The sequence below is a fragment of the Hyperolius riggenbachi genome, chromosome 2 (genome assembly GCF_040937935.1).
Source record: "Hyperolius riggenbachi isolate aHypRig1 chromosome 2, aHypRig1.pri, whole genome shotgun sequence".
NCBI classification, from domain to species: domain Eukaryota; kingdom Metazoa; phylum Chordata; class Amphibia; order Anura; family Hyperoliidae; genus Hyperolius; species Hyperolius riggenbachi.
This window is the reverse complement of record NC_090647.1, coordinates 142,523,035-142,548,559: the sequence shown is the minus strand read 5'-3', so window position 1 is coordinate 142,548,559 and position 25,525 is coordinate 142,523,035. Positions and strand designations below refer to the sequence as shown.

General features: G+C 43.5%; 1 protein-coding gene across 1 annotated transcript in view; it reads right to left on the bottom strand.

The window, feature by feature from the left end:
• Positions 1–17,348: 17,348 nt before the first annotated feature.
• MMP19 (matrix metallopeptidase 19) overlaps positions 17,349–25,525 on the bottom strand; it is a 68,923-nt gene continuing 60,746 nt past the window's right edge. Inside the window, exons 7-9 of the mRNA XM_068267581.1 lie at positions 25,314–25,478; positions 24,021–24,148; positions 17,349–20,142 (exon numbers count right to left, since the gene is read on the bottom strand). Coding sequence (XP_068123682.1) covers positions 19,906–20,142; positions 24,021–24,148; positions 25,314–25,478 — 530 coding nt within the window. The 3' untranslated portion in view covers positions 17,349–19,905. The remainder of the gene's footprint in view (positions 20,143–24,020; positions 24,149–25,313; positions 25,479–25,525) is intronic.

The window sequence follows — 25,525 nt, the reverse complement described above, 5'->3', positions numbered from 1 at the left end:
TTCTTGCCTAAGGTCTACCCAACACTGGTGTATAACTTGAGGGCTTGCTGCAAGTAGTTTCAACCACCTGCGTTATTACCTTACATTTCTTGAGGACTCTGGTTAGATCTCTTTACCTAAGTTCCCAGCTTGAGTTCACACCTGTTGATGCCATTACAAAGGGGTCTCTTATCAGTGGCTTCCCCATTCACTACACACCATAGAAAAGCGCAAGAAGGAGGCTCATTTCGTTGCTTTAACCCTTAAACTGCCAGCTATTTATAAAAAGCTACTCGCCTGTGCCAGCTATTTTGGCATACTGGTGACTGAATGCTTTGACAAGCTCTGCATGCTCCTTAATCCACATTGGTCCATAGGGATTGTGTCTGAGGGCAATTCATTGAGATTTGATACAGAATTATGATGAAAATCTATACAGCTAGTAAATGAGCTAATCCAATTTTGGAAGCATGGGATTGGTCCATTTTAAGACTGCATGGGTTTTTTTTAACATTTGCATAATTCTGCATCCTTATTTGCATATATCTAGCCAACTGAAAACTCTGCTCTAACCCCCAATGTCTTACAGCAGAGTGGAGTGAAGTGCAATAAGCCATACAAAGAACTAGAGGCGCAACATCCATGAATCTAATAGGTAATCATGCCTTTATTCCAAAAAACAAAAATTGCAAACCGAAAAGAGGAGATTCTGTAGTTTCAGCAAAAAATGCATTTAGACGTCATAGATGCGGAAATTCCACAAAGTCTAAAAACATTGGTGGCATGCAGAAGTAGTTTTGGTGGAAAACTTCTTTAGACATCCACAACACATAGACAGCAATTGTTAAACCTCTGACATTGGGGGCAGTCTAAAGGGTTAAGAGAAATCAGTAAAGCGAGAGGTAGTAGTGGAAGTAGAGATTTTGGCTTCCTGGACAGATGACTTCTAGTGACAGTTCTGTTTACCATTAGTATTGTGGGTTAGACACTAGAAGTTCTGGTAGTATATAGTTATAGTAAGAGTAATTCACTGATGTCACATGACCTAGCACATTTTTTTTTCATTCTTATTTGTTCTACTTTCTGGTATATATGTTTAGGGCAGCTGTCCCCATCCACCATTCCTTCCACCTCTGCAGCTAAGAGCCAAGCTTGTGTTTGCCACACTAAGGGTGTGGACACTTAATACAGAGGAACAATGAAGGCTGAGAAAAGGCCGGGTACTGAAGACCCTGTGTTGCCTCCATCAACAGAAAATTAAACTGACAAGCCGTTCGAAACACACAGATCTACATGCCATTTTATAGTAATGTTGTGTAATTTTATATGCTGTATTAAATAATTATTTGCAGAAAACTACATACAAAGTCTTCAGTCCATAATGTGTCGGTGGATCCAAACAAACCGCATGCTGGAAAAAAGTGTTATGCTGCCATGAGCCCTAATGCTTAACAGATTGTTATATATTTGCAGATATGCCTCCATCTAGTGTTCAGTAGGAAAATGGCACCCCTAATTCATGTTTTCCCAGTATTCTAACCATAGATTAGCAACAGGGTTACACACACACACACCCACACACCTTGGTTTGAGAGTAACTTGGTGTAAGAGCGCTTTGCAATACAAGCAAAAATCTTTGTGAAATTTTGACTTGCTATACAAGCACCATCTTGAAATACAAACACAAAAAAAAAATATACATGCGTCAAGTCACCACAACTGAGCTGATAGTTCTCCCTTTGGCGCTGCAGAATTGTACTTAAAGAGAACCTGTACTGAGTAAAAATATTTAAAATAAACACTTGAGGTAACTTCAAATGAACATTACATAGTTACCTTGCCATCAGTTCCTTTCAGAAGCTCACCATTTTCTTCTGATAATAATCCCTTCCAGTTCTGACAATATTTTGTCAGATCTGAAATATATCAGTTGCGGTCAGTAAAATATCAGTTGCTTTCAGTTATAGCTGAGAGGAAAACTGATGTAGCAGGTAATGTCCATGTTTCCCTATGGCTCAAGTGGGCGGTGTTACAGTTTAACTGTGTGCTGACCAGAAAGCTGTTATGGGTAATGGCCATTTTCAAAATGGAGGACGGAAAATTCTCTTGATCACAGTGAACAAACAGGACATGGAAGAGGAGAAAGACACTGAGGAGTAGACTACATGGAAGGTAAGTATGACTTTTGTATGCTTAGTTTGACTTTTAATTTTCAGTTCAGGTTTTCTTTAAAGTGCACCCAAATTAAAAATACAAGATTTCAGAAATAAAATCTATTTTCTAAATTATAATAATAAATAGCAGCCTTTTTTCAGCTGCATGATGACAAATCTAAAATATTTTACATTTATTAGAGGAACCCCTCCCTCCCTTACTTTCAAATTGCCAGGACACAATCTGGCAAACTGGTGGAGTAGATGGTGTCCAGCAAAGGAGGATTTGCTAATGGCTGCCACCTGTATAACCCTAGTTATGAAAAGAGGATGAAAAGCATGCACTGAAATGCTCATAGGCTTGAAGGAGTGTTTATCTTTGTATGTGTCAGAGTGGTGCAACTAAATATTTTGAATAAAGTTTTTGTTTGGGTCCGCTTTAATCTGAGTGTAGAGACTGCAAATCCTCAAAAGTAACGGTCATTGGATAAACAAACACACGCACACACACTGAAAGTCTTGTTTAAATTTGTATCTTATACTATTTTACTATAACCGTTTTTGGATTGTGGGATAAATCAACTGGGTTTCCATTAATTCTTATGGGGAAATTCTCTTTGATATGAGTGCTTTGGATTTCAAGCATGTTTCCGGAACAAATTATGCTCGCAAACCAAGGTTTCACTGTATGTAAGTTGGTAGATCAATTCCCAAAAGTGCAACTTTTCAGGCTAAATTAACAATATGTGACTTTCAGTTTGATTATGGGAAGATGTAAAGTGTACCTGAGATGAACTGATAAAAAAAAAAATACGGTATATAATTTTTATTTTTTTTTTTAACTTTATGTGGGACTCCTTCCAGTTCCCTGTAGCCTATCCGCTCCCTCACTGTCCTCACGGTCCCTTGGGTTATGCTATGTTAGCCCCATAAAGTCAGCGACTCGGCTCAGTTTCAGACTACTGCGCATGCGCAGTTCCGGGCCATGCTCCTCTTCCATTGCGCTCCTGTGGCTTGGAGCACTCAGCACATGTGTAGTTTAATACTGGAAATACGCTTGTGCAGAGCGCGATGGAGAAGCACGGCCCAGAATAGCACATGCACAGTGGCCCATAACCCAGCTGGAGCATGAGCCGAAAGGACATCGAAGGAGCTGACAGACTACAGGAGGCTGGAGGAAACTTCAGGTAAAGTAAAAGACTTTTCATGAACTCATCACATTTTGTTTAAAGGAATACTATCGATTCACATATTTTTTTTTTCAATTGCCACAGGAATTGTTTGGCAAGTGCTGCTAAGTACTGGTGTATACATTTTAGTAGCAACTTCTTTGTTTACTGTTATCAAAATACATTCAAACTTTACTGACGCCAAACTGAACCATGAGGAGAGGGGAAATTCCCCTCACACTTGATCAGTTAACTCTGTGTAGCTCTGTGTGTGACAGAGAAGAGAGCGCCCAACAGCTGCAGCTGCTGTGTCCTGTGTTTCTGACTGAAATGTCTGAAGAGAGCAGAGGAAATGTAACTAATTGTCACAGCTTTTCATACTGTTTTTGCTTTCAGAGTTTATTTGCTTTCTGTAGTCTGCTTCAATGCACAACCAGTGTTGCATATCAGACACCCCTTCTGCAATTAATTTGTTCCAATAAAGCTAAATCCTACCCTCAATAAATTACAGCTTTTGCCTCTATTTAACATGAAAAGTAGGAAAATGTTTACACAGCTACTTAGACATTATTTGTACACTGTCATTTTAGAACACTTGGGTATCGAGTATTCCTTTAAGCTTACAAAACAAAATTGGCCAGTCTGGTCAAATACAAGGTTCCAGACATGTGCTTAAAGGGGAACTTTAGCCTAAACATACTGTCATTAAGTTACATTAGTTACCGTATGTTAATTAAAATAGGTAATATAATATCTTACCAACCCTGTTATAAAAGAACAGGCAAATGTTTGATTTCATGAGGGCAGCCATCTTTTTGGTTGAAAGGAGGTGATGGGGAGCACGAGACACAGTTCCAGCTGTCCTGGGTGCTGATCACCCCTCCCTGTTGCTAGGCAACGTGAATAACAAAGTAGGAAATCCCATCATGCTTTGCACAGCATCAGGGAAAAAAGCCTGGGCAGTTTTCTTTGATGGGTGGAGCTTAGCTAAAAATTCAGCTAAAAATGCTTCGCTAAGAAAAACAGTTCTGATGCTGTGAAACTGTTAAACACCAAGCCTTTTCAGTTCTGCTGAGTAGATTTTTAGTCCGGAGGTTCACTTTAAGACCTATAACTGACACCCAACTACTTGAGTATTTCCTACCTTTGTCATTATGATTGCAGGCTTCCTGGTATAATGATGGATCCAGCTGTCCACTCTGAAGTATTGACTGAATGGGGTAGCACAGTGCGCACATGCGCAGTACAAAAAAGCTTCGGACAGACAGGGAAAGTGGATGATGCAGGGACAGTTAGGTTTTATTGTATAGGATTAGATCCAATGCAACTCTCTGGGCCATCAATCTGCTGGCAGCAACAGATCAAACTAGATTTCCATTGTCAGATGGCTCAAATCTATCAATCGGCTGCAAATTGATCGATCAGCTGATTTGTTAATTGCTTTTCAAATCGATTTATGGCTGAAATCGACCAGTGAGAAGGCCCCTTAAGGGTTTATCTGAAGTGATGTGAATATAAAGGAACTACTACACTGAGGTGCTACAATGTTGGGACCTATTGTAAAATACTTTGAGAACTCTTGACAAATGCATGAATGTGAACGGTTTTCAGTTTTTCTAAAGCAGCTATGAAAAGATTTGATGAGCACTTTCCATAGAGGCGCCTGAGCTGCTGCAATGTTTCACACGTCTGGAGACCTTGTTCTGTAGAAGGGAATTCCCTTACTTGTGTTCTCTACATCTGTAACTTTGTTACTGATTCAGGGATATTTTTAGCCTTTTATAGCAAATGACTGTACTGGCTTGGCAGCACTGTGTTTGAAAATCCTATCAAAAGTCCAGCTTTTTCTTTGTGTTTTTCCACAGGCACGTCCTCAGAAGGACCACTTTACTACAAATATGTTTGCCATTTGAAATGATAGACTATACTGAATTTTTTTCAATGGGGCCTTTTTGCTGTATACCCTGAATAACATTACAATTGCCTTATGTTGGCCTTTGTGAAATAAAATGTACACAGTGAAAGTTTCTGTGGTGGTGATTTTCATCTTCTGTAAGGAATAGTGTGCTGTAGTGAGTACAAGCTCTACTGAGGTCTGACTACTTCATGCAAAAGTCTCTCAGTAAACCTGTATCCTTGTATCTTTTACACTACCTTAGTACTAGTAGTTCATATATGTATAAAGGGCGGCGGGGTCATTTGGGCCCTGTAAATAGCTGCTAGTAGAACATCAGTAAAATTACCAGTATTCTGGTATAGTAAAAGATCAGTAATCTTCACTGTTTTTTTTTTTTTTTTACTATTGCCTAACCCCATTCTCAGGTGAACCCTTCCTCTATGCCTACACCCCCCCCCCCCCCACCGATGCTTAACCAGCACTCCTCAAATGATGCCTGCTCCCCATCTGATGCCTAAACCTCTCCCCCCAACATGTGCTTAACCCTAACTGATTCTTCCTAAGCGATACCTAACCCTAACAGATATGGAGCCCTCAGAGGTGCATAGACTTCCATGTTAACAGCCGTGATTAGCGGTTATAAGTGGTAATTTGGGGCTGCCTAACATGTACACTGCAGTGATGAATAGCTGTTGCTTCACTATTTGTAGAAAGATTTAATGGCTAATAATGGCTTTCCTTGTTAAGTTGTACCTCCCTAGTCTTTATATTGGTCCTTCACTATGGTGGCAATCCTTAGTGACTAGTAAAGCAGCTTCTAAAACTTGAAACACCATGCAACATTTCTTTCCTCTTCATTAGAACACCATTGTTTCAAGACTTCTGGGACATCTTTAATCAAAACTAATGTATTGAGACTACTCTACACATACAATCAGGACACAGATTTTCTTAGCTGCCATTGCTAATATAACCCAGTTTCATGGCTGCCATGCTGATCCTTTGCCTATTAAGCTTAAGATGGTGCTTTGACACGAATTTCCAGGCTGTATAGTAAGTTGCTTTATAAACCATGTAGTCTCTTAGTTTAAAAAAAAAAGTGCAGAGATTTCTTTAGGATCTCTGGCGGGACATGTTTCCAACAGTAGCAAGTTGCTGTTTTAACCCCATCCTGGCTGAATAAGACTTGAAGCATAAATCAGTGACTGCTCCTACACTTGCTGCACTGTAGACTGGGCTGAAATTGGGGTTTTTAAACAGGTGGAATTTATTTGGGACAAAATTTGTTAGGATAACTATATGGCCAATAAGGAGTTGGGAGACAGGTTTTATTGTATGTTATGCCAGAATCTATTCCTTCAAAGAATGTGAGGTTTCACCACTTTTATCAGGTAGGAGACCATGATAAGATAACATCTTAGCCTTCTTTTATCCTACTTGTCTAATTGCCTTCTAGGAATGTATAGGTTTGGCACTGGCAACTTAATTTGACACTTGGTGAATTTGGGTATAGGACACTCGTAAAATAAATAAAGTGTCCCTGATATCCTGAGTTTCCCCAGCTCATACTTGGCTTGGTCCTATCTAGACCGATATCATGCCTTATCTAATCGAAAGAACATACACATAAAACAATAGCCAGAATTTTGCTCAATATTTTCCAGCATGTCCGATCTGCTTCTGATCGAGAAAGAGGTAGATTTTTAACTCGATCCCCGAATCCAAACATTTTCTCTATCGGAAATAAAATCTGAAGTGAACATTTCATTGTGTGCACAAGGCCTTACACAGCTTCTGTTGAATGCAGCTGAAATCAACAATGATACTTGCCTATCTACAGAACATAAAGTGATCCAGGGATGCATTAAAAGGGAAATAAAAACTTGAGATGCTAGCATAATATTGCCCCTGTTTAACTCTCGAAGGCCACATCTGGAACATGGAATTCAGTTCTGGGCACCACATTACAGGAAATATATTGCAGTTTTAGAGCAGGTGCAGAGACGAGCAACAAAATTGATACGTGGGATGGAAGGTCTCACTTACCAAGAAAGGTTCGATAATCTGGGTTTATTTAATCTAGAGAAAAGACGCCTTAGAGGGGATCTTATTTAACATGTATAAATACATCAGAGGGCAATACAAAAGCTTGGCGGGTGAGCTTTTTGTCCCTAAGGCTTCTCAAAGGACTAGAGGACATGATCTGCACATGGAGGAAAAACGTTTTTATTTAGGAAAGGGTTCTTTACAGTAAGTGTGATTAAGATGTGGAATGCATTGCCACAGGAAGTAGTTATGGCAAATTCTATACCTGCATTTAAAGGTGGGCTTAGATGCTTTTGTGGCATTGAAAGATATCCATGGCTACAATTGCTAGGTAATGCCCAATGATGTTGATCCAGGGATTTTATCTGATTGCCATCTGGAGTCGGGAAGGAATTTTTTCCCTTTTGGGGCTAATTGGACCGTGCCTTGTAAGGGTTTTCTGCCTTCCTCCGGGTCAACAGGGATATGTGAGGGAGCAGGCTGGTGTTTTACTTTGTTCAACAGGGATATGTGAGGGAGCAGGCTGATGTTTTACTTTGTTCTCTAGTTGAACTCGATGGATGTATGTCTTTTTTTTTTCAACCCAAATAACTATGTAACTATCCTGGGGTGAACTTTGAATCAAACAGATGCCCGCCTAAGATGACTCTGGATGGGCTTTCCATACCGTCCTCCTGACCCCTTCGGTTGCCCCATATCCTCCTGAAGATAGTGACCATGCTCTTCTGTATGCATGATTGTGGGTGTACCTATGCAGTAGCATGAGCAGCTCTGGCTTACTGCACAGGCGCGGCCGAACATGCATGAAGAGGAGCGTGGTCGTGATCAAAAAACAGTCAAGCTCCTGTCTGATATCTTTTGGAGGTCCACAAATTGCAGCGGTGGTCCAGAGGATGGTGTGAGAAGCCTCCGCAGCATCCAGATGCTTCACTCTTCTTAGGTAAGTATCTGTTTTGTGACCAGAGGTTTGCCTCAGATACACTTTAACGCTTACCTTCTGCATGATAAATGTAGGAGTGTCACCTGTATCCATTATTACTGAACTAAATAAGCAGCCATAGTGGCCAGGGGTTAGTTTGCTTTCTTTTTTTTTTTCTTCCGTATATTAAAGTATGTATTTCTCTTGGCTACTGCAGCTCATTGCATTCTTGCATAAGTCTATCTGTCCAATGTTCTTCTATTACTGTGGACTTATTAACCCAACCATCAGGCATAATTATATCTCTGAGGTTTTAATGGGCTGCCTTTATGAGAAAAATAAGATACATTTCCAAACATCTGGCATCCTTATTAGAATAATATGGATAGAAATCCATAATTGTTCCAGTGTGGGGGAACATTTTTACACAACGCTACGGCAGAACTTCTAAAACCACACGTTATGAATGCAGATGTGTCAGCTGTTTTGCTGTTCAGTACACTCCGTCTGTGCTTGTTTGTCTTCACTGACAGTGAAAAAACTCAAGATATGCAAAAAAAAATAAAAAGAAAGGTAGGTATCCAGTTATTTATCAGCGTTCTGTTTCTAGCATTTAAAATGGAACTGTAGGTAAAGCCTGATCTGGGCTAAGGTAAGTTATGCATTGATACCAACTTCAGTAGGTGGGGCCTTTTGTTGTAGCTGTTGGTCTACAAATGTCTGTCTCGCGTGCATAAATACCCGAATTCCAGCATTTCTGATGCATCACCCCCCAAATTCAGACACAGAATGTGGTCAAAGCTCAACCTCAACACCCCCTATCTCATTTCAGTGTGGAGGGGGCCACCCCCAAGAAGTCATGCTTGTCTTCCACAGCAGATTAGTGTAGTGTGTGTGTAAGGTCTCACCTGGTTCCAGTGTGGACTCCTCTCCTCTGCTCTCTCCCTCTGATCATTCTGCTCTGCCTCCTCTGTCTGTGGGCCGGTCTTCCTACATGGCTCATGAGTTCACCCCACAGGCAGATAGACTAGGGCAATGTACCTGTGTTATCCTTATAACGAGTAACAAATGCTTCACTCGTGTTCATCTTATGGAGCCATAACATCCCCCTCTAACCAAACAAGTATCTTCCCTTATGTCAATTGCCATGGTTATGGTCCCCCCCCCCCATAACACATGCAGCCAAAATGCCCCTCATCTTCATATGACCTGTTCAGCTGCCTTCTGTAGCAAGTGCCGAATCTATATAACCCCATAACAAACACGTTCATTGATTTCTACAGCTATTACAGGTACAGCCAGGGCCGGATTTCTGGAAAGGCCACAAAGGTCAAGGCCTAGGGCGATAAAATTCAGCAGGGCGCTGGACTTGGAGAGATAAGAGGTCACATGTCAAAGTAAATCACTTCTGCTTTGCTCTATTCTGCCTGAATTCCAGAGATCCCTGCATCTCTCTCACTGCAGAGTGTGTGTGATGACAGTCAGCATGTGTTGTCATCTGAGGATCTTGTCCTTAGTATAATGAGTGGGGACATACAAGCTGCTGTGAGAAGAAAAATATATGGGCTCAAGTAGTAGAACTTTTGAGTTCAGATTAGTTTCTTTATGCAGCACGCATTCACGGACAGGAATTATCAGCTCTCTTCTCCCCCAGACTGATGTTTTATTACTTGGTCAGAGCTGTTAAAGACCTGAGACCTGTAAGATTTATGGTTTGTTTTCTTTCCTGACAACAACATTCTCTTTGCTACAGTTTAACTCTTTCCTGACATGTTTTAGAAGCAGCAAAGCATTGTTCTGTTTTAGCCATCAGTGAAAGCAGGATGTTTTGAAACAGAATGACAACTGTATTACATTTATTTATATTTACAAAACAATGTATGCATCTCCTGCTGACTTTATATATATCTGGGTTCCCCAACATCTTACATCTTGTATACAGGAACAAAGTCTGAAGATGACTCATTAGCCAAAGGCTCACTATTTTCTTTTGGTTAGCCAATACATATTATCATTCTATTACAAAACGTAAAAACTTCCTGCTGATTGATTAAGATCTGTCTTAACTTGCCCCAAGTGCTAAATTGTCACTGTGTAAAGTACACCTGAGCTTATGCTAGATACACATGATGCAATTTTCTGACAGATTTACTGTCAGATCGACTATTTCCAACATGTCCCATCTGCTATCCGATAGATTTTCTGAATGATTTTTTTCATAGAAATGAACGGAAAATCGATTGAAAAATTGATCGGAAATCAGATCAGACATTGTAAACAATCGATGTGACAGTAAATCTCAGAATTGCATCGTGTGTACCTAGCATTACACGACATCTATGCCAGCGTGTGTAGTGTTGGATCCTTCTACTTACCTGTTCTGCTTTGGATGGGTTTCTCTCCTTTGCGCTGCACCATCACCTGTTTGTGACTCTGACTGAAGCAAGTCGCACAAAGGACAAAGAAGCAGTGCATGCTCTGTCCTCTCGGGCTTCTTGTTATTACGCACTCCTGTACTGATGTGCACAGCAGCCGAGGCTGGGAGTGTTATGGGTATGTGTACTTGACAAGTGCTGCTCATATATGAGCATCATTTCTGAATTATGCAAGCCTAGAACACTATCGGCTGCTGTGCATCCAGGCTGGAGTGCAAAATTACATGGAGTGGACAGAGCATGCACTGCTTCTTTGAACGGGGGGGGGGGGGGGGGGGGGCAAAGCAGCAAAACAGACAGGAGCCCATGTAAACCAGTGATCACTAGTCAGAGTTGGACAGAATGGGGGGGGGGGCGGTTGGTGACAGCCGGCCTAGGGCGCTGGAAAGTACAAATCCGGCCCTGGGTACAGCCATTTGACATGAGCTGTCAGAGTAAAAACTCCTATTAAAAGCAAAGCCATAATGTCCCCTTCCATAACACATGCTGTGATTATGTCCCCCAAGCAGAGCAGGATCATCCACCAGGCAACCTAGGCAGGTGCCTGGGGCCTAGAGGGTGTCAAGTGTCCATCTGCCACCTTCTCAGGCCATTCTTTATTTCAGATGGCCAAAAGGACCACAAGGGGGTACCAAATCAACTACCTTGCCCGGGGACCCATTTGGGAACTCTGATTGGATTAGCTGCATGTTCGTTTCAGACAATACTGCACCTAAAGTGATCAACAGCACAGCCAGGCAATTTGTATTGTTTAACCACTTTCCGACCACATCACTCCGATGGGCGTGGCTGTGGCGGCAGCCCCAGGACCGCCTAACGCCGATTGGCGTAAAGTCCTGGGGCTCTGTTTTGCAGGAGATCACGCGCAGGCTGCGCGCTCATCTCCTGCTTGGGGGGCGGAGCTCCGCCCCCGCCTTCAGTCTCCGAGCGGCTATTGCCGCTCGGGAGACTGTTAGACGGCGTGATCGCCATCTATTTCTATGTACAGCGCTGCTATCGGCAGCAGCGCTGTACTGGGGACAGCCGTGTGACACGGCTGTCCCCCTGGGGGACAAGAGAGCGATCGACTCTCATAGGCAGAAGCCTATGACAGCCGATCGTAGTAATTGCCTGGCTGTGGGGAGGGAGGGAAAGAATTTAAAGGAACAGTTTAAAAAAAAAAAACTGCAACAATAATAATTATTAAAAGAATAAATAAATAAATAAACATGGGGGGAGCGATCAGACCCCACCAACAGAGAGCTCTGTTGGTGGGGAGAAAAGGGGGGGGGGGGAATCACTTGTGTGCTGTGTTGTGCGGCCCTGCAGCTTGACCTTAAAGCTGCAGTGGCCAATTTTACTAAAAATGGCCTGGTCACTAGGGGGGTTTCAGCCCTGTAGTCCTCAAGAGGTTAAAAGGAAATACATATGTCAGCCTCCATATACCTCTCAGTTTAGGTGTGCTTTAAGAGGAAGAAATAAGAGGGTGAGCCAATCACAGGGATCACTGCTTGTATTTGTGAAAAAAAAGTAACTGGTCCTTAACCTCTTGACGACCAGCTAACGCCGATTGGCGTAAACTGGTTGTCTGAGGGTTTCCATGGAAACGGCCGCTCGTTCGAGCGGCCTTTCCATGTCAGTTCATGGAGGGCGTCTCCGTGAACAGCCGGAGAGCCGCCGATCGCGGCTCGCCGGCAAAATGTAAACAGGCGGGGAAGAAATCCCCGCTGTTTACATCATACGGCGCCGCTGCTGATTGGCCGGGGATCGCCGGCATCTGATAGGCAGAAGCCTATCCTATCAGGCCGCTCAGAGGGGAAGGGAGAGGGAGGGAGTGGGCGAGACGGCGGAGAACGATGCGGAGGGGGGCTTTGAAGAGCCCCCCGCTAAGCAAATGCAGCCGGCGGCGATCAGACCCCCCCCAGCAGGACATCCCCCTACTGGGGAAAAAAGGGGGTAGTCTGATCGCCCTGCTGCACTCCTGATCAGTGCTGCGGGCTGTAGAGCCCACGCAGCACCGATCACTGAAAAATCCCCTGGTCGGCAAGTGGTTAAAGGGACTCCGAGCTCACCCAAAAAAAGAAAGTTGTACTCACCAGGGGCTTTCTCCAGCCCAGTGCTGGTCGGGAGGTCCCACGCCGGCGTCCTGGCTCCTCTCCTTCTCCCCGCTCCGGAATGGCTGACAGGCCGCAGCCCGGGCGACACTCGGCAGAGTGTCGGGCTGCTCCTTCCGCGTATGACGCGGCTGACGTCACACGCCGGCCGCCTCGCGTCATCACGGCAGCCGGCGTGAAAGTACTGCGCATGCGCGATTAAAGCGCGCATGCGCAGTACTTTCACGCCGGCCGCCGTGATGACGCGAGCCGGCCGGCGTGTGATGTCGGCCGCGTCATATGCGGAAGGAGCAGCCCGACACTCTGCCGAGTGTCGCCCGGGCTGCGGCCTGTCAGCCATTCCGGAGCGGGGAGAAGGAGAGGAGCCAGTACGCCGGTGTGGGACCTTCCGACCAGCACTGGGCTGGAGAAAGCCCCTGGTGAGTACAACTTTCTTTTTTTGGGTGAGCTTGGAGTCCCTTTAAGGTACCAGAGATGCCAAGTCTGGAAAAGGTTAAGCAAATACAGTCAGATCCCAAAATATTGGGACCTTGACACAATTCTAACGTTTTTGGCTCTATAAACAACCACATTGGATTTGAAATGAAACGGACATGATGTGCTTTAACGGCAGACTGTCATCTTTAATTTGAGGGTATTTACATCCAAATCAGGTGAACGGTGTAGGAATGACAGCAGTTTGTATATGTCTCTAACTTGGTAAAGGACCACTATTGCAAAGATCTTAAAATTTTAAATAAATGTAAACATATACATAGTAATATCTTGCTCAAAACACTTCTGAATTCATCCTGCTGCTTTTGTCAGCAGTCAGGACTTCTTCAATAAATACAAGAGAACCAATTCCATTGGTAGCCATACATGCCCACGCCATGACACTACCACCACCATGCTTCAGTGATTAGGTGGTATGCTTAGGATCATGAGCAGTTCTTTTTCCATACTCTTCTCTTCCCATCACTCTGATACAAGTTGATCTTGGTCTCATCTGTCCATAGGATGTTGTTCCAGAACTGTGAAGGCTTTTTAGATGTCGTTTGGCAAACTCTAATCTGGCCTTCCTGGTTTTGAGGCTCACCAATGGTTTACATCTTGTGGTGAACCCTCTGTATTCACTCTGGTGAAGTCTTCTCTTGATTGTTGACTTTGACAGCAGCAGGATCAATTCAGGAGTGTTTCGGGCAAGATTATCTGATTATTTTTATTTATATAGCGCTGACATATTATGCAGCGCTGTACAGAGTATATTTTCTTGTCATTAACTGTCCCTCAGAGGGGCTCACAATCTAGTCCCTACCATAGTCATATGTCTATGTATGTTTTGTGTAGTGCATATATTGTAGTCTAGGGCCAATTTTAGGGGGAAGCTAATTAAAGCGGACCCAAACCAAAAAATTTTTTTAATTAAAAATATTTAGTTGCACCACTCTGACACATACAAAGATAAATAAACACTCCTTCAAGCCTATGAGCATTTCAGTGCATACTTTTCACCCTTCTCTTTTCATAACTAGGATTATACTGGGGGCAGCCATTAGCAATTCCTCCATTGACAGACACCATCTACTCCACCAGTTTGTCGGATTTTGTCCCGGCAATTTGAAAGGAAGGGAGGGTTCCTCCAAGAAATGTAAAATATTTTTTATTTGTCATCATGCAGCTAAAAAAAAAAGCTGCTATTCTTATAATTTAGAAAATAGATTTTATTTCTGAAATCTTGTATTGTTAATTTGGGTCCACTTTAACTTATCTGTATGTTTTTGGGATGTGGGAGGACACTGGAGTGCCCGGAGGAAACCCATGCAGACACGGGGAGAACATACAAACTCCTTGCAGATATTGACCTGGCTGGGATTCAAACCAGGGACCCAGCGCTGCAAGGCGAGAGCGCTAACCACTATGCCACCATGCTGCCCAATATTCTGCCAAATACTTCAGAACTCATGGGACGGTGCTTCACAGTGCAGATAGTCAGTGACCCAAAGCATACTGCAAAATAGTTTTTGACAGGAGAGAAGTGGAATGCAATGGCCAAGTCAATCACCTGACCTGAATCTGAGCATGCATTTCACTACTTGCTGAAGACAAAACTGAAGGGAAAATTCCCCAAGAACAAGCAGGAACTGAAGACAGTTGCAGTAGAGGCCAGGCAAAGCATCACCAGGGATGAAACCTGGTCTGGTGAATGTCTATGCGTTCCAGACTTCAGGATGTAATTGACTACAAAGGATTTGCAACCAAGTATTCAAAAGTGAAAGTGTGATGTATGATTATTTTTCTGTGCCATTAATTTTGGTCCCTTAACAGTTGAGATGCACATATGCAAGGTGTTGTAATTCCTACATCGTTCACCTGATTTGGATGTAAATACCCTCAAATTAAAGCTGACAGTCTGCAGTTAAAGCACATGGTGTTCATATTTGATAAGGCTGCTTATATTGAAATCCTGTTATCTACATTTTGTACTGATAAACTGCCTTTTTTGTCTTGGAATATAATTGTTATGACCTCAAACTGAATTTTGTTGATGAAAAAGCACATGGTGTTCATTTCAAATCCATTGTGGTTGTGTATAGAGCCAAAAATGTTAGAATTGTCATTGTACCAATATTTATGGACCTGACTGTATGAGTTTAGACTGCCATGGTATGTTCTGAAGTGTGGCATGTGTGACTATAAAGAAGCTAAACTGGTTTAGCCACCACCAGAGGGCATTTTTAGGATTCTGAAAGACCTTGGGGCATGTGGTGCACCCAGATAAGCCATATCCATGCAACAGACCGTTGGTGTGGGTGGAGCCACATGTGCAAGATTGTGACACTGGTGTAAGTAGACCTGCCCAGCAAAACATTTAAAGCCCTCTCTTCTCTAATACCAAATCTAATGCCCACAATAAAACAACCTAATTAGGCAGCATATTACATAAAAAGGCAGTGCCACCTAAACAAAACCAGGCAAAGTTACCTAGCTTGCCTACTGCGCTGGCTGACCTGATTCTGGGCTTGCTAGTGTGATGCCAGGTTGGCTGGCAGTCCCCTCCCCCTCAATAGTATTTCCTGGTAGCCTAGTGGTCCCCCCCCCCCCCCCACACACACACAGTAATCCCTGATAGCCTAGTGGTCAGTCGATCCTACCAAAGTGTTCCCTGTTCGTCTAGTTGGTCACCTTCCCGTGCTTGCCCAGACCTCCCATGGCAAAGTAGCGCAGTGGGCGGAAGTTGTAACTATTTACCTGCTCCGGCCACTCTCCAAGTCCTCTTCTGTAATTGGTGTTTCCCTCCCTAGTGTCTGAAAAGCAGAATCTAGAGCTCTATCGTTTGATTCATTCTCTGACACTACTAGGCCTCAATTCACTAAGCTTTATCAAACACTTTATCAAACGTTTGATAATTTACCTCATGGGTAATCTCTAATTTTGAATTCAATAAGGTGTTATAGATTTACTGAACGGTTTAGCGATAAAACATAACACCTTATTGAATTCAAAATTAGATATTACCCATGAGGTAAATTATCAAATGTTTGATAAAGTGTTTGATAAAGCTTAGTGAATTGAGGTCACTAGATGGAGGAGCCTGGTACTAAAGATGTCTCCAGACTCCAGAGACCACGCGGCCAGAGCAGGTAAATAGTTCTGGTAGTAGATGTAGAGGCGCCCCAGTATGCACAATTTAAATATTCAAATGGATATCACCGCTGCTGTGCCAAAAGTGACCTTCCACTTCACAAGTATGCAGTATGAGATGTATGCCACAGCGCTAGGTAATCCAATATTATACAGGCAAGCAATAGATGTTTGTCCACCTCCAGAGATCCCACTCTTCAGATATCCGAACCTGTGTGTGCAAACTCCGTGCACAGGAGGATAAAGAGGGGCGCTCTCAGTGGATTTTTCAAAAGTTCCTTTTATTGAGTGTAAAACATCAATAAAATTGCAGCAAGGTCCACTCACATCTAGAGGGTCCTATGCCACTTAGGACTCTCTCCAGTACAAGCACTTCCCACTTCAGTGGTACTACAGATGGATACTTGCATAGATATCTTTTGCCCGCTCTCGTCCTGACTAGTTTCGGCATTCCGCCGTCATCAGGGGATACTGTCATCAGGTCCTGGTGGCGGCGGAAGGCCGAAATTAGTCAGGACGAGAGTGGGCAAAATATATCTATGCAAGTATCCATCTGTAGTACCACTGAAGTGGGAAGTGCTTGTACTGGAGAAGGTCCTAAGTGGCAAAGGACCCTCTAGATGTAAGTGGACCTTGCTGCAATTTTATTGATGTTTTATGCTGAATAAAAGGAACGTTTGAAAAATCCACTGAGAGCACCCCTCCTTATCTTCCTGTGCACTGAGTTTGCACACACAGGTTCAGATATCTGAAGAGTGGGATTTCTGGAGGTGGACAAACCGCTATTGCATGCCTGTATAATATTTGATAAATAGTTCTGCCTGCTAAGCTACTGTGCCGTGGGCGGTCTAGGTACTGACATTGGGGCACCTTGTAATGTTTCTTTACCCCCTAGCAACATGCCTGGCTGCTACATAACACTGACAGCTGGAGAAATGCTGTATATGAAGTTTTCCAAGCCTTTACAAAACCTTCAGTGAACGCTGTCTTTTTGCTGGATTTCTTGACGAATAACAGAAACATTCATAAGAAGGACATGTAACAATTATACAAGTTTTAATGTTGGGACTTAATGGGCTTAAAAAAAAACTCACCTGCCAGCAGGTGGCACTGCAAAATCATGAATGTTAGTCTAACAAAAAGAAACCTATAGTGAAAGGAATGCGGGGGCTGCTGTTAATCTAATTTAACCACTTCCTGAAAAATGTATAAACGCCCAATTTGTGGAATTAGTGCAAATAGGATATTTATATAAATGTCCATTCTGCCTATGTGCATGTGCACTGTGGGAGCTCACGTGCATGCACAAGAACTCATGAGGCTAAGATATAATCTATTTTTTTTCCTTACTTGCCTCCCCTGGGGCTTCTTCCAGCCCCTATCAGCCATGTCAGTCCCTCGCCGCAGCTCTGGTCCCCACAATGTCCTGCTGGCCACCCATAAAGACCGGTGACCCGCCGGCAGGGTCGTCATTTCTGCGCCTACGCGTCCATGTCATCTGGAGCGTAGTTGTGCACAGGCACAGTACGTGCCAGATGACGTGCATGTGCTGCATGAGTGCACAGAGAGCCAGCCACACCGGTGGATCGTGATCATTACAGGCAGCCAACGGGACACCATGGAGGACCGGTTCTGTGGCGAGGGACTGACATGGCTGCTAGGGGCTGGAAGAAGTCCCAGGTGAGTAAAAAATAGAATAGATCTTTCGCCTTGTGAGTCCTTTAAACTCTTCAGCCTATTGTACGAAGTGGTTAAATAAATGGCTGCTGCCTGGCTGCCTGATCATCAAACTTCAGTAGTGTTTGAATTTCTCTTCTGGGAAAAGCATTCACAGTGAAGTTGGACTTGGGTCACCAAAATGTGATCTGGATATAATGGGCTCTTTCATGCTAATGGTTGACCTACACTGTGCTGTGTGGTTCAGCCCCTGCTCTCCTGAAGAATAAGCACCATCTGGGTGGTATGTAATGCAACCAAGTGACAGAATGTGTAATCACGTGTCCACCACATGAGGTGTTACTGCACAGCAGGAAACCACCACAAGTTATATCTAGTGGGTGGGTGCCACATTCAAGGGAGAGTTACCACCCACCACGGGTGCCACATTCAGGGGCGAGCCACCACCCCACCACTCTTGCAGCTTCCTATAAGCACCTGGCAGACCCAAGGGGTGGCAGGAGCAGTTGGCATGCAGTAGATGCACCACTTTCAACTGCCTTTGTGATAAAGGCCTAATTCTGGATCAGAACTATGGATGGTCAGATAATGGCCCAATCGATGTATTTGGATAATTTTCAAGCTGCATACATGTGCATGTAAAATTTGCAAAACCCTGCATCTACTTGGAATAATTTGCATCTCATTGACCATCCCTAATTGCCTAATCAGAACAGCCAGGCAATATTTTTTTTAAAGGGAAAAAATATGGCAGCCTTTATATCCCTTCCATTACATGCGTCCTTTTAAGGTTAGTAAATTAGCATTGTAAAAAGAAATACACACAATCTGTAAATCTTTCACTGCTGTTCAATCACATACATGCTGCATAGAATGTAATAAAATGTATGACAAATGATGCAACATAACTGTGTTCTGGCCCAGATTTAGCTCACAGAAGCTTATAGGCACAGATATCCTAGCACCAGAGACGTCACCCTCCATAAACCTACAAACCCCCCACAAGTTTGTTGGCTGACTTGGCTGTCACTTCTTCCTTTGCCTGTCATAGGTAGCTACAGGTGCCTCCTAATATTGAAGGTACTTCTGGCTACCTAATACTAAGTAGCTAGAGGTGCCCCCAAGTAGGTAGCTAGAGGAACCTCAGTATTAGGTAGCTAGAGGTGCCCCTGACTGAAGGGAGATCTCATCAGTGGCATGCTGAGAGCAGGATGAGTATCTTCTCATTCTTTACACTCTCATCAGGACTCTGCATAGGGAAGGAGGGAGGGAGGTGCTTGGGGAGGGAAGTGAGCCACCTTTCCATTATCAGGTGCATGTAGGCAGTGGCACGTGCCCACAGTGCCTTATGGTAAATCCATCCCTTACTGTTTCATGTGAAATTCCTAAAGTATCCAGCTTTATATGACTGATCTTGTTAATGCCAAATGTTAGAAAAGTACTTTCAGTTTATTAAATACCTGCCAGGTGCTTGCCTATACATATATATATATATATGAATAACGTGCTATGTCCGGATTGTTACAAAACTGAAATGTTTGATTGTATGTTGCAGTGTAGATAGTTGTCCATAGGTGGTGCTGCTGCTCAGTCAGAAATAGGTTAGGACACCACAAATTCCATTCAACCTTTGAAGGAAGGGGCAGTTGAGTTTTCCATAACTGCTCTTTCGCTGCATAATGAGACAGATACAATCATAGTGGAATGTACCTTCAGTCATCTATAGCACAGATTTGTCAATGCCATCCTTTCAGGTTTTGGGTATCCATCCAAAGACACCACCAATAAATAAAGACATAAGAGTACTGCTGGGTGCTCAGGATGCAGCAGTCTAGAGAGAAATGTTTTACTTTCACTAAGTAGCTCTTCAGTCTATCATATCTGACACAGTCTAGCTGGGAATGAGGGTGATGTTAGTCCATGTGGTAGCACTGCATCCAGCGTTCTGACTTGCTCAGTGGGTAGCCACGATCAGCACGTAACTGCTTGTTCACCCGCCAGTACTTGTCTCCCTTAAAGAAATAGATTTTGCCATTCTTCCAGGTAAGAGCAGCGTCCAGATTTCCGGGAATACCGGTGAAAAGACTGGAGATCTTCTTGGACTGTAAATTACTCCAGGCTAGCTCATCCCACTGCCAGTAGTCGTCATTCTGAAAAACAAAAGAATTATATCATTAACAATCACATTTTTGGGAATATATAGTACATATTTACATATGTGAAATGGTGGCTCACTGGTTAACACTCTTGCCTTGCCTTGCTAAAATTCCAGGTTCCTAGCCAAGCCAGGAAGTTACCTGCAAGGAGTTTGTAGGCGTTCTACATGTTTATGTGGGTTTCCTCCCACATCCAAAATCTGCATTGACATGTTATTTCCCTTCTCTAAGTAATTACCAGTAAGCTTAGAAAGTGGTAGATACATCCAGAGGTGTCACACTAGGTTTGGTGTCATCAGGTGCAAAAACTCATGGTGTCACCCCTCTCTTACCTCTCACCAGGCAAAACCAAAAAACAATAATCTAGTGACGCCACTGGAGACATCAGACTGTGAGCGCATCTGTGGGACAATAATTTGAACTGTACGATGCAGGGGAAAATTTGTTAGCATCAGGGCTGGCACTTCCATAGGGGCAAACTGGGCAATTGTCCAGGGCCTCTTAGACAGCTACCGTGGACACCCCCTTCCCCCCCCCCCCCCCCCCAGGTCTGCGCCTGAGTCTACAGTGGATTCCGAGTCCCATGCAGCGAATTTGGCAGCGGAGTGACTTGACTGTTCCAGGCAGAGTACTCCTCCATCAGTCTGTGTGTCTGCTGATAGGCTTCAACCCTACTGGCTGCATCTTCTCAGTGACCCGGCGGCATGTTACATGAGTTACATGCAACAGGTCACTGAGAAGAGGTGCAGATGAAGATGGGGAGCATGCAGAATGATAGAGGAGAGCGACACCCAGACACTGGTGGGGGTGTCTTGACACCCTGGAGAAAAAGGACACAGGAGGCAAAAGATCGGGAGGCCAATAGTGCAATATGTCTGTCTCAGTCGAATCAATGAATGAAATACAAATACTACTCACAGAAGTGGGTTGCAGACGGCAACTGACCACAGGAAGCAGGTGGAGACAATTAATACGACTCCACTCAGGGTGGCCTAACCGGACCTGGGTGTGGTCGCTCTCCTTAGTAAAAGTGACAGGTCATCACTATGGTAGAGACCATATATGGTCTGTATTTGCAAACCGGCACTAAGCCCGCTTCCTCAGGTCAATAACAGTGCCGGTTTGCAAATACTAGCCAGCATAGGGAGCATCCCTATGCTGGCTAGTATTTGCAATCTGGCACTGTTATTGGCCTGAGGAAGCGAGCTTAGACCTGTGAAACGCGTTGCCTGTGCTTAATAAACATTTCTTTGTTCACGCAAAGATCTCTTCATTGAGGTAAGCCACCTCACTTTTTTCATTTTATTGGTTTTTAATCCAATTTTATTCATACTGGGGTGCCTCTTTTCCCAAATGTATGCACCATCCAGACAGGAGAGTAGCTCTGTTACTAAATTCTCTGCAGGGGACCCAGGGACTACTATACATCTGGAGGAAGAGACCTAGGGGATCCACTAGCCAGTTCTGGGCCACGGGGGACAGAAACAAAGGGGCCTAATTGCGCTTATGGGGGAAGAGGTTGGGGAGCTCCATGCCATTGTTGCCTCATTGAGCCTAGAACCAGCCCTGATTAGCGCTACATACCCTCACTGAGGGACACCACAACAGAGTTCTTCATGGCATGGATTCCACAAGCTGTTTGGGAACTTTCCTTTCATATACTGTTCCGTATTGAGATTACTACATTATTACTACATCATGTTATTTAGTAGAGCTGTTGTTTTTCAGGACAGGAGCTGCAGATGATCGACGGGCCATAGTGTTGCACTGCATCGAACACTGAAACGCTGCAGTTCAATTGATTTTCAATCACTTCCTTGTTAGAATTTTTTTAATAATATATGTGCTGTGTGTGGTAGGAATCGGTTCATTCTTAATTGATTTATTTCTGAAAGGAATTGATAATTTAGAACATTGGGTGAAAATCTATAAGTGTATGGCCCGCTTTAGACCTTTAAAGGGAATCAGAAGTAAAAATAAACTTATGAAATGTGTATTGTATTATGAATTGTATGTGTAGCACAGCTAAGAAATAGAGCATTCGTATCAAATATATGAGTCTCCTATTGTTTCCTGTACAGGAAGGGTTAAAAAAAATGACGACTCAGTGAAAAACCGCTTTAGATAAGATTTTACTGCAGGGGAGTTGAAAGAGTCATTAGCTCTGCTCTGTTTCATAGTTTAAAATACAGAATGTAGTTTGTAATTGCAAATATGACAGAATTATGCAATGTTATAAAAAAGCTATATAACGGAAAATAAAAATATGAGACTTTTCTTTGCTATTAATGTTCTATTAATTATCGGTACTACACAACCAATTCATGATATCACAAGTTTTCAGTGTCACTTTAAATGTGATAGGGTTTCTACTTTTGGTTCTATAGCTTTGGAGGATAATCTATAGTTTATGTGCTGGAACTGTTGAGGCTCTTGCCAATTGTGAACCACATTGATAAACACATTGAACACAAGGGGACAGGTCGCTACAACCCTGCACTTTCCTCTGGTCGGGAGCAGAACACCAGTAGCCTGGTAAATTTGCAGAGAGAAAGATTCAACTGTACCCAGGGCCGGCCTTAGGTTTCACAGCGCCCTGAGCGAAACCTGATTTTTTGTGTCCCCCCCCCCTTCATCCTCTTTGCGCGCGCGCGCACGCACGCACGCACGCACGCACACACACACACACACACACACACACACACACACACACACACACACACACACACACACACACACACACACACACACACACACACACACACACACACACACACACACACACACACACACATATGCAAATAACTCCTAGGACAGTGGTTCCCAAACTTTTTGACATTGTGACACAAATGCTCAGATCTCCGTGAGACGTCACATATGTATAATAGAAAAAATACTATTAATAACCACAAATGGATGGAAAGAGTGCATTATCCTGAATACACTTAAACATAAAGGCTAGAACCTTTCAGGAATATTAATAAAAACAATCAGTGGGACAGTTAGCCCCCCCCCCCCCCCCCCCATTTAGAACGATAGCACAGCACTGACAATTTGCACCACGCGTTATAGCCACAGTGCGCCTCCCCCAAAAATGCACTCGGACTCAGTATAGGTAAGTAGCTAGGTATAGGTACCCCCAGTATAGGATCTTATGTGTAGGTGCCCTCAATATAGGTTGCCAAGCATAGGTGCCCCCAGTATAGGAAGTCAGATGAAGGACTCTCCATCCCCCCCATAGTTAGCCAGGCGTAGGTGCCCCCAGTATAGGAAATCAGGTGTAGGTGCCCTCAGTATAGGCAACTAGCTATAGGCGCCCCCTTAGAAGCCGGCGCCCTGAGCGACCGCTCCGGTCAAAGGCCGGCTATGACTGTACCGATCTCAGGATAAAAATCCAATTTTTATTGAAGCAATTGTGGACAAACAGCAATACAGCTCACACGCCTCGGAGCAAACGTATGGCTCCTTAGTCATGGCTCATTGATAAACACATGCCTGAGAGCTGCACTCAGGTTTATGAAAGAAACTAGTAAAATAAACGTTCCTATAATTCCACTGAATGAGTCCTGTTCATAGTAGCTCTCCAGCTTCTGCTTGGTTTCCTTCCTATGGGAGTGTACAATGGAGCAGGTGCTGGGACACACGGGTGGCTGGCACCTGTTCAGAGGCTGCCAAGAGTGTCAGAGTCAGCTGAGAAGCACATGCAGCTCCCAAGCTGCCCGTCAGGGATCGCTGATCTAGCATCTCTCATGCAACTGAAACCCTAGAGATACTTCACAGTGGTATTTAACTGGCCGTTTCTAAACTCTGTGAGAATTCAGGGCTGCGTGTTTCGTTTACAGCCCAAAGAAAACGTCTGTAGTCAAATTTACCTTGAATAGGAATATCTTCTGGTTTCCTTCCCAGTATAAGGCTGCATTGATGCCAGGAGGAACCCTCGTTAGCACTTTAGGGTATCCATAGTTCAGCTTAAAATCAGTGTACCGCCACAGCTTGTCTCCTGAAAAACATCATATCATGAAGAAACCGACAACACGGGTAACTTATTTGGAAGGGTTATATGACATCTGCAGTGAAAGGAATATGGTGGCTGCCATATTTATTTCCTTACAGTTGCCTGGCAGCCCTGCTGATCTATTTGGTAGCAGTAGTGTCTGAATAACACCAGAAACAAGCATGCAGCTAATCTTATCAGATCTGACAATAATGTCAGAAACATCTGATCTGCTGCATGCTTGTTCAGGGCCTATGACTAAAAGTATTAGAGGCAGAGGATCAGCAGGATGCCAGGTAACTGGTATTGCCTAAAAGGAAATAAATATGGCAGCCTCCATACCGCTCACTTCAGCTGTCCTTTAAAGCTACTCCAGCTAACAGATTGGTATAGTAATTATTTAGTGTTTCTGGACATTTGCTGATTTCACAGTACAAATAGTCCTATGCTATTTTTTAACTGGCATAAAGTAATTATGCACTAGCTACTAGTCAGCTGGACTTAACTTAACACATGGATCAAAACCCAACTGAAAAGCAGTCACAGTCCAGTTGCGTTAGTCCAACTCCACTTAAATAGGGACTGTAGTCAAAATAGCATAATGCAAATTGCTTATTTTTTTTTTTTTACAATATTTATTTATAAACTATTCAGTGTTTTCCCATTGTAAAATCTTTTCCTTCCCTGATTTACATCCCGAGATTTATCACAGGTAGCAACATCTTTAGACTGGCAGATGATCTCTGTGGAATGTTCATTTACTGAGTGTTCTAAAGCCAGTGGAAACATTTCTGGTCTCCAAGAATGCTCTAGAGCCCTGATCTGCAAACTTGGCTCCTCAGCTGTTAAGGAACTACAAGTATGCATTGCGGGAGTCTGACAGCACCAGTCATGATTCATAAAGGAAAATGCATTGTGGGACTTGTAGTTCCTTAACAGTTGGAGAGCCAAGTTTGCAGATCACTGCTCTAGAGGGTAGAATTCAGAATAATAAACAGCTGAAGTAAGCCTCAGTGGGAGGGTGGGTTACATATACAGCAATATATAGCTACAGGAAGAGTTTTCCGATGCTGAAACCAGGATATTTAACATACAAATGGTTATTTTGAATAATTTACAGCATTCTATTATATGTCTTTACAGTAACTATTTTTCAGTATTGATATCTCACCTTTGAAGAAATATGTCCGTTTGGTTCGCTTGGAGTGAACAGCAGCATCAAGGTTTCCAGGAAGGCCTTTCCACAGAGACTGGATCCGGATAACAGGGCCAGTGCCATAGTCTGTGATTGTCCAGACATAATCTCCTTTAAAAGCGTAGGTTTTCCCATAAGGACCTGGAAAAATAACAAGAATGAATGGCTCAGTTGGGAGGAGCCAGGGC